This window comes from Tribolium castaneum, chromosome 3 (assembly GCF_031307605.1).
Source record: "Tribolium castaneum strain GA2 chromosome 3, icTriCast1.1, whole genome shotgun sequence".
Lineage (NCBI taxonomy): Eukaryota > Metazoa > Arthropoda > Insecta > Coleoptera > Tenebrionidae > Tribolium > Tribolium castaneum.
In genome coordinates, this window is record NC_087396.1 from 20,068,777 (window position 1) to 20,082,891 (window position 14,115).

Consider the following 14,115-nt stretch of genomic DNA (forward strand, 5'->3'; position numbering starts at 1 on the left):
AATAAGATAAAGCAAACTGTTATTAATTTTAATTCAAATTCTCAAGTGTTTTCATGCTGTGATAAATTGGAAGTATTTAAAGATTCTTGCGATGTGGAAGGTCCAGGAAAATGTGAACGTAATTTTAATGAAAAAGACAAAAGTTCAGAAAATGGAGAAACGTGGTTGCAGTCCACAATTGTAATTCGCGGTTTTAAAGATTGTTTTGTAAATAAAGTAGCGGCTTCTGAATTATGGTAATCTTTTAGGGAGTATCAATTTTTAACTGGAATTTTTTATATCTACAATGAATTTTAAGTAAAGAAAATATACCTACATTTTTATGAAAGTGCTTTTTATTAACCTTATATTTAACTTCGTGTTTAATTAAATGAAATCTCCAGTAGAACCCTCTTATCCAGACAAATCCTGGCTTTCCATATTTCCCTTATTTTGCATAAGAATGTTTATGTCGAAACTGCGATATCTCGAATTTTTTGATAACTTGAATGATTGTGAATTCCAGAATCCTGGACCAAAATTTGCTTAAAATCCTTTTTGTTTTTATTGAAAATTATGTATTTTTGCTTGTTCGTAGCGTTACTATTTTCATTCAAGTCTCATATTTCTTTCCTTTTATTTATTTATGATAACTATTACATACTCTATATTTTTGTGAAGCTTGTCATTTTCGGGAATGACCGGCACTATTACACAGAGTGTTAAAAATTTTGACATTGTCTTCAATTGAAAAATATGTGGTGGTGTAATTTTTGTTGATTCGGACCAGTTTTATTGAAGAGCGTGACCTTTGTTTTTATCGTTAATCGTTTATAGAAAATCAATTCGCCGAACTTAAGACCACCCATGTGGAAAAATGACGTGCTAGTTTGCTACAAATCTGAAAAAAGACGCCACTTTTTCGTCTCGTTATTACCGCTTAAACCGCTATTTTTCAGTTCCAATGAAATGTGTAATTTACGATCGAAATTTCGGTCAATATTTGAACTGCGGAAAAATCGAGGGCTGGGGTGATAACACATTATTTTGTCTATTTTTACGCAATCTTGGAATGCTATTTACTATGATAAAATTCTATACACTTTAGAAATTTTGGATATTGTAAACAGACTTACAAGGACGCACGATTTGGTAACACATTTACACAAAACTCCAAAAATTGAGCCTTTTCTAAGGAAGATTACAAAAATATATAATAAAACTTAGGGTTGACATAAATTACAAAAAATAATGCTTTTGATTTTTACTAACAGACAGGTGTTTAGTTATTGATTTAATCAGTTTTTCTCTTTTCCAATTATTTTTTATTATTAATTTTTATTTCATATTTATTATTAATCATGAGTATGTTGATATTATGTAATCTTTACGAGAGCTCGATTTTTGGCAGTTAGAAGTCGAAAGGTTACTGATAAATTACAAAAATACACATAATTCAAATTTTCGAAGATTATTACCACACAGTTCAGTAAGTAACGAAAAGTTACAATGAAAACTTTATAGTCAATTTGTGTTTACACAAATAAATCATGACCTATTTTCAACAAGCTCTCAAGTTTTCTTCGTATGTAGGTAACAATTTTTAATAGAGGAACAGATAAAAAATGTGGGGTAAGTATACAAGAAGTGTTAAAAATGCAAACGGCGGCTTAAAACCGCCCCACTTTCATTTTGCGATTTTTTTAATAGATATGACCAAAAATTGGTTATTTATTTTTTAAATCCTTGACTTGTGGTCCCTTGTATCTCGGACCCGATAACGTTCTATTTCCAAACCCTCTCTCAATCAAAGAAAAAAACAAATATTTGAATTCCTTGACACATTTATTCAACAAATGGCCACAAACAAATATAAACGTTAGAAAATTAAATTAATACCACTACAGGCAGTGATTTTGTTGAAACAAACAAAAACATTAGTAGCACCTGAACCCACTCTTGTCTGCAATACAAGGTGGTGCCCCTCTTCTGCACTGATCCGAACATCCAGACGACTGGAAACATTGCGAAGGGTTGTAACCGTCGCCACAGTTGTAACAACTGTTACAATCTGAAAAACAAATTTAAATGATTAAAAAAACAGTATCAAAAATCGTACTTCCACGTCGGTAATTCCCACAATAGGCGTAGGGCCAATTGCGCACAAATTGGCACTTTTGAGCCGCTCCTTCGCTTTCTTCAATCGTAACCACCGGGCTTGTGCAAGAACTTGAGCACTCCCTGTGTCTCCTTATGAAACACCTATCAACCCCTTGCTCACTGTAGCACTGTCTCGGGTGTAAAACTGTGCAACAGTTGCTCTCATAGGGTTCGGGCGCAGGTATTGGAATTGGTTGTGGTATTGGTTGTGGATATGGTTGCGGAATTGGATAATATTCAATTCGACCACTTGAACCATTGGTGTAACTCCTGGTCTCGTCGCTGTGCGACAAATTGATGTTGTTAATGTTGGTCGTGTTGACGTAAACCGGGATCGTGATGTTGTTGAAATTATGAACAACGTTGTGAATATCAACCTGCGTTGTCAAATTCACCAAGTTGTTGTTGGTGTTATTGACTATAACGCTGGATGGTTGCGGACTTTCCACAATAATCGAAGTATCTTCGTTGTTATTACTGTTACTACTCTTGCAACTTGCACAGTTGTTGGCGCAACTGTTGATGCACTGGTTGGTTGAGCATTGGCTGGAGCATCTGTTGACGCACGAAGAACACGATTGCGTGTTGCAGGACTGGGGTTGGTTCTGGCAGGAGCTTTGGCAGCCCTTTACGCAGTTATTAGTGCACTGCACTGAGCTGCATTCGTTGGCGCAACGGCTGACGCATTGGTTGCAGTTTATGGTGGAACAACACACGTTGTCGCTGCAGCTGTTGCAGCTGCGACCATCGCACGAGTTGCAACCGCCGTTGGAGCAAATTTGGCGCTTTTCGATGTGGCGGATTGTTGTTGAGAGGGAGTTTTGCAGGGTGAGGGCCAGGAACAGGCACAAGAGTGGAAGCTTCATCTGAAAATTTGCGCTAACTTTTTGTGCGGTTTTTGGGCACGTACCTTTTGCAACGCACTTCTTCAGCAACTGGACGCTCTATTCTAATTTTGCTAGTTTATATAATATTTTTATCGCAATGATAAAAATACATTTTTGAGTTGTGACACTGTTATTACTTTAAAAACCTTTAAACTTTTGCTAATTTTAGGACGATCTTTCTCTGGTAGGAAATTTGGGATTTTCGTCTAATTTTTGATTTCTTGAATCATCGGTTAAGCTCTGAAGCTCAGATATTACTAAAAAATGACAAAATAACGGAAATAAAACTGTTCCAAAAGTGTTGTATTTCCGGCAAAAAGTTTTATTAGGTCATTATTTCAGATTTTACAAATTTCATTCGAATATATGGCTCTTTTACTATAGTAATTAAGTTCAATAACTTAATGAATTAAATAATTTCGCCTATTTTATCTTATCGCCTTGGCCATGTCCAGCTTTCATTATCTCATTTATTTAGATTACGACTGTTATTATTATTATTTTTTATTAAAAAATGTTGCAATGGAACAGGAAACAATAATTGTGGGTTTTTACGTTATTAGCTAATCGTCATTTTTAAATTATTACATTTATTGGCACTTGTTGGCGCAACTGTTGATGCATTGGTTGGTTGAGCATTGACTGGAGCATCTGTTGACGCATGAAGAACACGATTGGGTGTTGCAGGATTGTGGTTGATTCTGGCAGGAGGTTTGGCAGCCTTGAACACAGTAATTTGTGCATTGTTTTGTGCTGCAGTCGTTGGCGCATTGGTTAACGCACTGGTTGCAATTTATATTGGAACAACACACGTTGTTGCTGCTGCAGCTGTTGCAGCTGCGACCGTCGCAAGAGTTGCAACCGCTGTTTGAGCAAATTTGGCGCTTTTGGATGTTGCGGATTGTTGTTGAGAGGGAGATTTGCAAGGTGAGGGCCAGGAAAAGGCCCACAAGTAAAAGCTTCATCTGAAAATTTCGTTAGTTTTTTTGAGTTATTTCTGGGTGACGTACCGTTTGTAATACACAGCTTAATTAACTGGTCATTCTATTCTAATTTTGCCAGTTTATATAATTTTTTTATCGCATTGATAAGCATATTTTTTTCTAATTCTGACACCATTATTACTTTATAACAACTCTTCAATTTATTTTTTTGTTGACTCTTTCGATTTCGGTATAAATGTGAAAGAAATTACATCTTTGAAATGAACTTTCTCGTTTGGCGAAGCCGATAAAATGAAAAGTTTTAAGAACTACAAAGGGGTTTTGAAAAAATTGGCAAAATTTTACTAGCTGTTTAACATGCACAACAATTATAACAAACTCTTTTGAACTTTTTTATTGTAAACTTTTATACTTTTTTTTAATTCAAACAAAATTGTGCAACGTAGAAATTACACCTAAAGCTCAATAAATAATATGACATTTATAAAGCAACGTGCCAACTTTCCTTCTGTAAAGGTGATTGTTACTATTCTGTATTTTTGGTTGTTTTACAGAATTATTCTAAGATACTTTTCGTAAATTGCTCTTATTGTAATAATTAAGTTCAATAACACAATGAAGAATGTAATTTCGACTCGTTTATCTTATCAATATGACCAAGTCCATTTTTAATTATTTTATTTTTGGTTATTGTTATGTATTATAACTTTTTGTTAAATCATTTGATATAACAGGAAATAAATGTGGATCTTTCGATTACTGCTGACTTATTAAACCGTTTATTGTTTAAACTGAAGTCTAAAGTATTCTATTCACTTTATAAAAAAATAATCAGACATTATCAAGTTAAGTCCTTTTAGTTTTTGAGGTTTGCAATATTTTATTTTATTTTTTTTTCAATGACATTCTAGTATGTATTTTTTTTAGTTAACGATCATGCTCCAAAAATTACCTACTTCAACTATTAATACTGTTTAGGTAATTGCAAATTATTTTTTTCGGGAAATAAATAGTTCAGTAAATAGTTTTTAATAAAATAATAAAAATTTAGAAGAAGGCTAATACCAAATTGTATTTCTACGTTTCTCAGGGAAGTAATAAATAAAACTATAAAAAAAATATTTAAAAATGTTTTAATACAGTAATTGGCGTGACGCCTGTATGTCCTAAGGAAGTCTTTACAGTGAAGGCATCGTCGCTCGCTTTAGGCCATGTTGAGGGGAATCATGTGATGGAAAATAGCAGAAGGCAGTCCAGGATATTAAGGTAAAACCGCTTTGTTGTACTGTATTTTCAACGCTAAAGTTTTCAATTTTTGCCAGGAATATATTTTTAGAGGAGGTCTGGATGAGTCTAGTAGAAAATTCATTACCTTGTTGTAACACATACATATTTTTGAAAGTTGAAGCGTCTCAAAGTAATTTAAGTAACGTGTGTAATGACAATATATTTATACCATCTAAACCTTTATTAGTTTCTAATAAGATAAAGCAAACTGTTATTAATTTTAATTCAAATTCTCAAGTGTTTTCATGCTGTGATAAATTGGAAGTATTTAAAGATTCTTGCGATGTGGAAGGTCCAGGAAAATGTGAACGTAATTTTAATGAAAAAGACAAAAGTTCAGAAAATGGAGAAACGTGGTTGCAGTCCACAATTGTAATTCGCGGTTTTAAAGATTGTTTTGTAAATAAAGTAGCGGCTTCTGAATTATGGTAATCTTTTAGGGAGTATCAATTTTTAACTGGAATTTTTTATATCTACAATGAATTTTAAGTAAAGAAAATATACCTACATTTTTATGAAAGTGCTTTTTATTAACCTTATATTTAACTTCGTGTTTAATTAAATGAAATCTCCAGTAGAACCCTCTTATCCAGACAAATCCTGGCTTTCCATATTTCCCTTATTTTGCATAAGAATGTTTATGTCGAAACTGCGATATCTCGAATTTTTTGATAACTTGAATGATTGTGAATTCCAGAATCCTGGACCAAAATTTGCTTAAAATCCTTTTTGTTTTTATTGAAAATTATGTATTTTTGCTTGTTCGTAGCGTTACTATTTTCATTCAAGTCTCATATTTCTTTCCTTTTATTTATTTATGATAACTATTACATACTCTATATTTTTGTGAAGCTTGTCATTTTCGGGAATGACCGGCACTATTACACAGAGTGTTAAAAATTTTGACATTGTCTTCAATTGAAAAATATGTGGTGGTGTAATTTTTGTTGATTCGGACCAGTTTTATTGAAGAGCGTGACCTTTGTTTTTATCGTTAATCGTTTATAGAAAATCAATTCGCCGAACTTAAGACCACCCATGTGGAAAAATGACGTGCTAGTTTGCTACAAATCTGAAAAAAGACGCCACTTTTTCGTCTCGTTATTACCGCTTAAACCGCTATTTTTCAGTTCCAATGAAATGTGTAATTTACGATCGAAATTTCGGTCAATATTTGAACTGCGGAAAAATCGAGGGCTGGGATGATAACACATTATTTTGTCTATTTTTACGCAATCTTGGAATGCTATTTACTATGATAAAATTCTATACACTTTAGAAATTTTGGATATTGTAAACAGACTTACAAGGACGCACGATTTGGTAACACATTTACACAAAACTCCAAAAATTGAGCCTTTTCTAAGGAAGATTACAAAAATATATAATAAAACTTAGGGTTGACATAAATTACAAAAAATAATGCTTTTGATTTTTACTAACAGACAGGTGTTTAGTTATTGATTTAATCAGTTTTTCTCTTTTCCAATTATTTTTTATTATTAATTTTTATTTCATATTTATTATTAATCATGAGTATGTTGATATTATGTAATCTTTACGAGAGCTCGATTTTTGGCAGTTAGAAGTCGAAAGGTTACTGATAAATTACAAAAATACACATAATTCAAATTTTCGAAGATTATTACCACACAGTTCAGTAAGTAACGAAAAGTTACAATGAAAACTTTATAGTCAATTTGTGTTTACACAAATAAATCATGACCTATTTTCAACAAGCTCTCAAGTTTTCTTCGTATGTAGGTAACAATTTTTAATAGAGGAACAGATAAAAAATGTGGGGTAAGTATACAAGAAGTGTTAAAAATGCAAACGGCGGCTTAAAACCGCCCCACTTTCATTTTGCGATTTTTTTAATAGATATGACCAAAAATTGGTTATTTATTTTTTAAATCCTTGACTTGTGGTCCCTTGTATCTCGGACCCGATAACGTTCTATTTCCAAACCCTCTCTCAATCAAAGAAAAAAACAAATATTTGAATTCCTTGACACATTTATTCAACAAATGGCCACAAACAAATATAAACGTTAGAAAATTAAATTAATACCACTACAGGCAGTGATTTTGTTGAAACAAACAAAAACATTAGTAGCACCTGAACCCACTCTTGTCTGCAATACAAGGTGGTGCCCCTCTTCTGCACTGATCCGAACATCCAGACGACTGGAAACATTGCGAAGGGTTGTAACCGTCGCCACAGTTGTAACAACTGTTACAATCTGAAAAACAAATTTAAATGATTAAAAAAACAGTATCAAAAATCGTACTTCCACGTCGGTAATTCCCACAATAGGCGTAGGGCCAATTGCGCACAAATTGGCACTTTTGAGCCGCTCCTTCGCTTTCTTCAATCGTAACCACCGGGCTTGTGCAAGAACTTGAGCACTCCCTGTGTCTCCTTATGAAACACCTATCAACCCCCTGCTCACTGTAGCACTGTCTCGGGTGTAAAACTGTGCAACAGTTGCTCTCATAGGGTTCGGGCGCAGGTATTGGAATTGGTTGTGGTATTGGTTGTGGATATGGTTGCGGAATTGGATAATATTCAATTCGACCACTTGAACCATTGGTGTAACTCCTGGTCTCGTCGCTGTGCGACAAATTGATGTTGTTAATGTTGGTCGTGTTGACGTAAACCGGGATCGTGATGTTGTTGAAATTATGAACAACGTTGTGAATATCAACCTGCGTTGTCAAATTCACCAAGTTGTTGTTGGTGTTGTTGACTATAACGCTCGATGGTTGCGGACTCTCCACAATAATCGAAGTATCTTCGTTGTTATTATTGTTACTACTCTTGCAACTTGCACAGTTGTTGGCGCAACTGTTGATGCACTGGTTGGTTGAGCATTGGCTGGAGCATCTGTTGACGCACGAAGAACACGATTGCGTGTTGCAGGACTGGGGTTGGTTCTGGCAGGAGCTTTGGCAGCCCTTTACGCAGTTATTAGTGCACTGCACTGAGCTGCATTCGTTGGCGCAACGGCTGACGCATTGGTTGCAGTTTATGGTGGAACAACACACGTTGTCGCTGCAGCTGTTGCAGCTGCGACCATCGCACGAGTTGCAACCGCCGTTGGAGCAAATTTGGCGCTTTTCGATGTGGCGGATTGTTGTTGAGAGGGAGTTTTGCAGGGTGAGGGCCAGGAACAGGCACAAGAGTGGAAGCTTCATCTGAAAATTTGCGCTAACTTTTTGTGCGGTTTTTGGGCACGTACCTTTTGCAACGCACTTCTTCAGCAACTGGACGCTCTATTCTAATTTTGCTAGTTTATATAATATTTTTATCGCAATGATAAAAATACATTTTTGAGTTGTGACACTGTTATTACTTTAAAAACCTTTAAACTTTTGCTAATTTTAGGACGATCTTTCTCTGGTAGGAAATTTGGGATTTTCGTCTAATTTTTGATTTCTTGAATCATCGGTTAAGCTCTGAAGCTCAGATATTACTAAAAAATGACAAAATAACGGAAATAAAACTGTTCCAAAAGTGTTGTATTTCCGGCAAAAAGTTTTATTAGGTCATTATTTCAGATTTTACAAATTTCATTCGAATATATGGCTCTTTTACTATAGTAATTAAGTTCAATAACTTAATGAATTAAATAATTTCGCCTATTTTATCTTATCGCCTTGGCCATGTCCAGCTTTCATTATCTCATTTATTTAGATTACGACTGTTATTATTATTATTTTTTATTAAAAAATGTTGCAATGGAACAGGAAACAATAATTGTGGGTTTTTACGTTATTAGCTAATCGTCATTTTTAAATTATTACATTTATTGGCACTTGTTGGCGCAACTGTTGATGCATTGGTTGGTTGAGCATTGACTGGAGCATCTGTTGACGCATGAAGAACACGATTGGGTGTTGCAGGATTGTGGTTGATTCTGGCAGGAGGTTTGGCAGCCTTGAACACAGTAATTTGTGCATTGTTTTGTGCTGCAGTCGTTGGCGCATTGGTTAACGCACTGGTTGCAATTTATATTGGAACAACACACGTTGTTGCTGCTGCAGCTGTTGCAGCTGCGACCGTCGCAAGAGTTGCAACCGCTGTTTGAGCAAATTTGGCGCTTTTGGATGTTGCGGATTGTTGTTGAGAGGGAGATTTGCAAGGTGAGGGCCAGGAAAAGGCCCACAAGTAAAAGCTTCATCTGAAAATTTCGTTAGTTTTTTTGAGTTATTTCTGGGTGACGTACCGTTTGTAATACACAGCTTAATTAACTGGTCATTCTATTCTAATTTTGCCAGTTTATATAATTTTTTTATCGCATTGATAAGCATATTTTTTTCTAATTCTGACACCATTATTACTTTATAACAACTCTTCAATTTATTTTTTTGTTGACTCTTTCGATTTCGGTATAAATGTGAAAGAAATTACATCTTTGAAATGAACTTTCTCGTTTGGCGAAGCCGATAAAATGAAAAGTTTTAAGAACTACAAAGGGGTTTTGAAAAAATTGGCAAAATTTTACTAGCTGTTTAACATGCACAACAATTATAACAAACTCTTTTGAACTTTTTTATTGTAAACTTTTATACTTTTTTTTAATTCAAACAAAATTGTGCAACGTAGAAATTACACCTAAAGCTCAATAAATAATATGACATTTATAAAGCAACGTGCCAACTTTCCTTCTGTAAAGGTGATTGTTACTATTCTGTATTTTTGGTTGTTTTACAGAATTATTCTAAGATACTTTTCGTAAATTGCTCTTATTGTAATAATTAAGTTCAATAACACAATGAAGAATGTAATTTCGACTCGTTTACCTTATCAATATGACCAAGTCCATTTTTAATTATTTTATTTTTGGTTATTGTTATGTATTATAACTTTTTGTTAAATCATTTGATATAACAGGAAATAAATGTGGATCTTTCGATTACTGCTGACTTATTAAACCGTTTATTGTTTAAACCGAAGTCTAAAGTATTCTATTCACTTTATAAAAAAATAATCAGACATTATCAAGTTAAGTCCTTTTAGTTTTTGAGGTTTGCAATATTTTATTTTATTTTTTTTTCAATGACATTCTAGTATGTATTTTTTTTAGTTAACGATCATGCTCCAAAAATTACCTACTTCAACTATTAATACTGTTTAGGTAATTGCAAATTATTTTTTTCGGGAAATAAATAGTTCAGTAAATAGTTTTTAATAAAATAATAAAAATTTAGAAGAAGGCTAATACCAAATTGTATTTCTACGTTTCTCAGGGAAGTAATAAATAAAACTATAAAAAAAATATTTAAAAATGTTTTAATACAGTAATTGGCGTGACGCCTGTATGTCCTAAGGAAGTCTTTACAGTGAAGGCATCGTCGCTCGCTTTAGGCCATGTTGAGGGGAATCATGTGATGGAAAATAGCAGAAGGCAGTCCAGGATATTAAGGTAAAACCGCTTTGTTGTACTGTATTTTCAACGCTAAAGTTTTCAATTTTTGCCAGGAATATATTTTTAGAGGAGGTCTGGATGAGTCTAGTAGAAAATTCATTACCTTGTTGTAACACATACATATTTTTGAAAGTTGAAGCGTCTCAAAGTAATTTAAGTAACGTGTGTAATGACAATATATTTATACCATCTAAACCTTTATTAGTTTCTAATAAGATAAAGCAAACTGTTATTAATTTTAATTCAAATTCTCAAGTGTTTTCATGCTGTGATAAATTGGAAGTATTTAAAGATTCTTGCGATGTGGAAGGTCCAGGAAAATGTGAACGTAATTTTAATGAAAAAGACAAAAGTTCAGAAAATGGAGAAACGTGGTTGCAGTCCACAATTGTAATTCGCGGTTTTAAAGATTGTTTTGTAAATAAAGTAGCGGCTTCTGAATTATGGTAATCTTTTAGGGAGTATCAATTTTTAACTGGAATTTTTTATATCTACAATGAATTTTAAGTAAAGAAAATATACCTACATTTTTATGAAAGTGCTTTTTATTAACCTTATATTTAACTTCGTGTTTAATTAAATGAAATCTCCAGTAGAACCCTCTTATCCAGACAAATCCTGGCTTTCCATATTTCCCTTATTTTGCATAAGAATGTTTATGTCGAAACTGCGATATCTCGAATTTTTTGATAACTTGAATGATTGTGAATTCCAGAATCCTGGACCAAAATTTGCTTAAAATCCTTTTTGTTTTTATTGAAAATTATGTATTTTTGCTTGTTCGTAGCGTTACTATTTTCATTCAAGTCTCATATTTCTTTCCTTTTATTTATTTATGATAACTATTACATACTCTATATTTTTGTGAAGCTTGTCATTTTCGGGAATGACCGGCACTATTACACAGAGTGTTAAAAATTTTGACATTGTCTTCAATTGAAAAATATGTGGTGGTGTAATTTTTGTTGATTCGGACCAGTTTTATTGAAGAGCGTGACCTTTGTTTTTATCGTTAATCGTTTATAGAAAATCAATTCGCCGAACTTAAGACCACCCATGTGGAAAAATGACGTGCTAGTTTGCTACAAATCTGAAAAAAGACGCCACTTTTTCGTCTCGTTATTACCGCTTAAACCGCTATTTTTCAGTTCCAATGAAATGTGTAATTTACGATCGAAATTTCGGTCAATATTTGAACTGCGGAAAAATCGAGGGCTGGGATGATAACACATTATTTTGTCTATTTTTACGCAATCTTGGAATGCTATTTACTATGATAAAATTCTATACACTTTAGAAATTTTGGATATTGTAAACAGACTTACAAGGACGCACGATTTGGTAACACATTTACACAAAACTCCAAAAATTGAGCCTTTTCTAAGGAAGATTACAAAAATATATAATAAAACTTAGGGTTGACATAAATTACAAAAAATAATGCTTTTGATTTTTACTAACAGACAGGTGTTTAGTTATTGATTTAATCAGTTTTTCTCTTTTCCAATTATTTTTTATTATTAATTTTTATTTCATATTTATTATTAATCATGAGTATGTTGATATTATGTAATCTTTACGAGAGCTCGATTTTTGGCAGTTAGAAGTCGAAAGGTTACTGATAAATTACAAAAATACACATAATTCAAATTTTCGAAGATTATTACCACACAGTTCAGTAAGTAACGAAAAGTTACAATGAAAACTTTATAGTCAATTTGTGTTTACACAAATAAATCATGACCTATTTTCAACAAGCTCTCAAGTTTTCTTCGTATGTAGGTAACAATTTTTAATAGAGGAACAGATAAAAAATGTGGGGTAAGTATACAAGAAGTGTTAAAAATGCAAACGGCGGCTTAAAACCGCCCCACTTTCATTTTGCGATTTTTTTAATAGATATGACCAAAAATTGGTTATTTATTTTTTAAATCCTTGACTTGTGGTCCCTTGTATCTCGGACCCGATAACGTTCTATTTCCAAACCCTCTCTCAATCAAAGAAAAAAACAAATATTTGAATTCCTTGACACATTTATTCAACAAATGGCCACAAACAAATATAAACGTTAGAAAATTAAATTAATACCACTACAGGCAGTGATTTTGTTGAAACAAACAAAAACATTAGTAGCACCTGAACCCACCCTTGTCTGCAATACAAGGTGGTGCCCCTCTTCTGCACTGATCCGAACATCCAGACGACTGGAAACATTGCGACGGGTTGTAACCGTCGCCACAGTTGTAACAACTGTTACAATCTGAAAAACAAATTTAAATGATTAAAAAAACAGTATCAAAAATCGTACTTCCACGTCGGTAATTCCCACAATAGGCGTAGGGCCAATTGCGCACAAATTGGCACTTTTGAGCCGCTCCTTCGCTTTCTTCAATCGTAACCACCGGGCTTGTGCAAGAACTTGAGCACTCCCTGTGTCTCCTTATGAAACACCTATCAACCCCCTGCTCACTGTAGCACTGTCTCGGGTGTAAAACAGTGCAGCAGTTGTTCTCGTAGGGTTCGGGCGCTGGTATTGGAATTGGTTGTGGTATTGGTTGTGGATATGGTTGCGGAATTGGATAATATTCAATTCGACCACTTGAACCATTGGTGTAACTCCTGGTCTCGTCGCTGTGCGACAAATTGATGTTGTTAATGTTGGTCGTGTTGACGTAAACCGGGATCGTGATGTTGTTGAAATTATGAACAACGTTGTGAATATCAACCTGCGTTGTCAAATTCACCAAGTTGTTGTTGGTGTTATTGACTATAACGCTGGATGGTTGCGGACTTTCCACAATAATCGAAGTATCTTCGTTGTTATTACTGTTACTACTCTTGCAACTTGCACAGTTGTTGGCGCAACTGTTGATGCACTGGTTGGTTGAGCATTGGCTGGAGCATCTGTTGACGCACGAAGAACACGATTGCGTGTTGCAGGACTGGGGTTGGTTCTGGCAGGAGCTTTGGCAGCCCTTTACGCAGTTATTAGTGCACTGCACTGAGCTGCATTCGTTGGCGCAACGGCTGACGCATTGGTTGCAGTTTATGGTGGAACAACACACGTTGTCGCTGCAGCTGTTGCAGCTGCGACCATCGCACGAGTTGCAACCGCCGTTGGAGCAAATTTGGCGCTTTTCGATGTGGCGGATTGTTGTTGAGAGGGAGCTTTGCAAGGTGAGGGCCAGGAACAGGCACAAGAGTGGAAGCTTCATCTGAAAATTTGCGCTAACTTTTTGTGCGGTTTTTGGGCACGTACCTTTTGCAACGCACTTCTTCAGCAACTGGACGCTCTATTCTAATTTTGCTAGTTTATATAATATTTTTATCGCAATGATAAAAATACATTTTTGAGTTGTGACACTGTTATTACTTTAAAAACCTTTAAACTTTTGCTAATTTTAGGACGATCTTTCTCTGGTAGGAA

General features: G+C 34.3%; 3 protein-coding genes, 1 long non-coding RNA gene and 1 other non-coding gene across 5 annotated transcripts; 2 read left to right on the plus strand and 3 right to left on the minus strand.

Annotated features, from left to right (window-relative positions):
* Positions 1–1,805: 1,805 nt before the first annotated feature.
* On the minus strand, positions 1,806–3,139 carry LOC656447 (probable serine/threonine-protein kinase tsuA). The gene is made up of 3 exons (XM_971097.5): positions 3,050–3,139; positions 2,099–3,005; positions 1,806–2,050 (listed from the first exon to the last, which is right to left on the minus strand). The coding sequence occupies exons 2-3, from the start codon at positions 3,003–3,005 to the stop codon at positions 1,917–1,919; spliced, it is 1,041 nt and encodes a 346-aa protein (XP_976190.2). The 5' UTR covers positions 3,050–3,139; the 3' UTR covers positions 1,806–1,916.
* Positions 3,001–5,777, plus strand: LOC107399036 (uncharacterized). The gene is made up of 2 exons (XR_001575722.2): positions 3,001–5,236; positions 5,293–5,777. It is a non-coding gene; the product is annotated as an uncharacterized LOC107399036 (long non-coding RNA).
* A 1,477-nt stretch (positions 5,778–7,254) lies between these two features.
* LOC664115 (probable serine/threonine-protein kinase tsuA) lies at positions 7,255–8,588 on the minus strand. Its single transcript, XM_064355681.1, has 3 exons — positions 8,499–8,588; positions 7,548–8,454; positions 7,255–7,499 (listed from the first exon to the last, which is right to left on the minus strand). The coding sequence occupies exons 2-3, from the start codon at positions 8,452–8,454 to the stop codon at positions 7,366–7,368; spliced, it is 1,041 nt and encodes a 346-aa protein (XP_064211751.1). The 5' UTR covers positions 8,499–8,588; the 3' UTR covers positions 7,255–7,365.
* Positions 8,589–10,160: 1,572 nt separating this feature from the next.
* LOC103313603 (uncharacterized) lies at positions 10,161–11,226 on the plus strand. The gene is made up of 2 exons (XR_010333479.1): positions 10,161–10,685; positions 10,742–11,226. It is a non-coding gene; the product is annotated as an uncharacterized LOC103313603 (transcript).
* A 1,477-nt stretch (positions 11,227–12,703) lies between these two features.
* LOC135265698 (probable serine/threonine-protein kinase tsuA) lies at positions 12,704–14,037 on the minus strand. The gene is made up of 3 exons (XM_064355680.1): positions 13,948–14,037; positions 12,997–13,903; positions 12,704–12,948 (listed from the first exon to the last, which is right to left on the minus strand). Exons 2-3 carry the CDS (start codon positions 13,901–13,903, stop codon positions 12,815–12,817), a joined length of 1,041 nt encoding a protein of 346 aa, XP_064211750.1. The 5' UTR covers positions 13,948–14,037; the 3' UTR covers positions 12,704–12,814.
* Between the last annotated feature and the right edge of the window lie 78 nt (positions 14,038–14,115).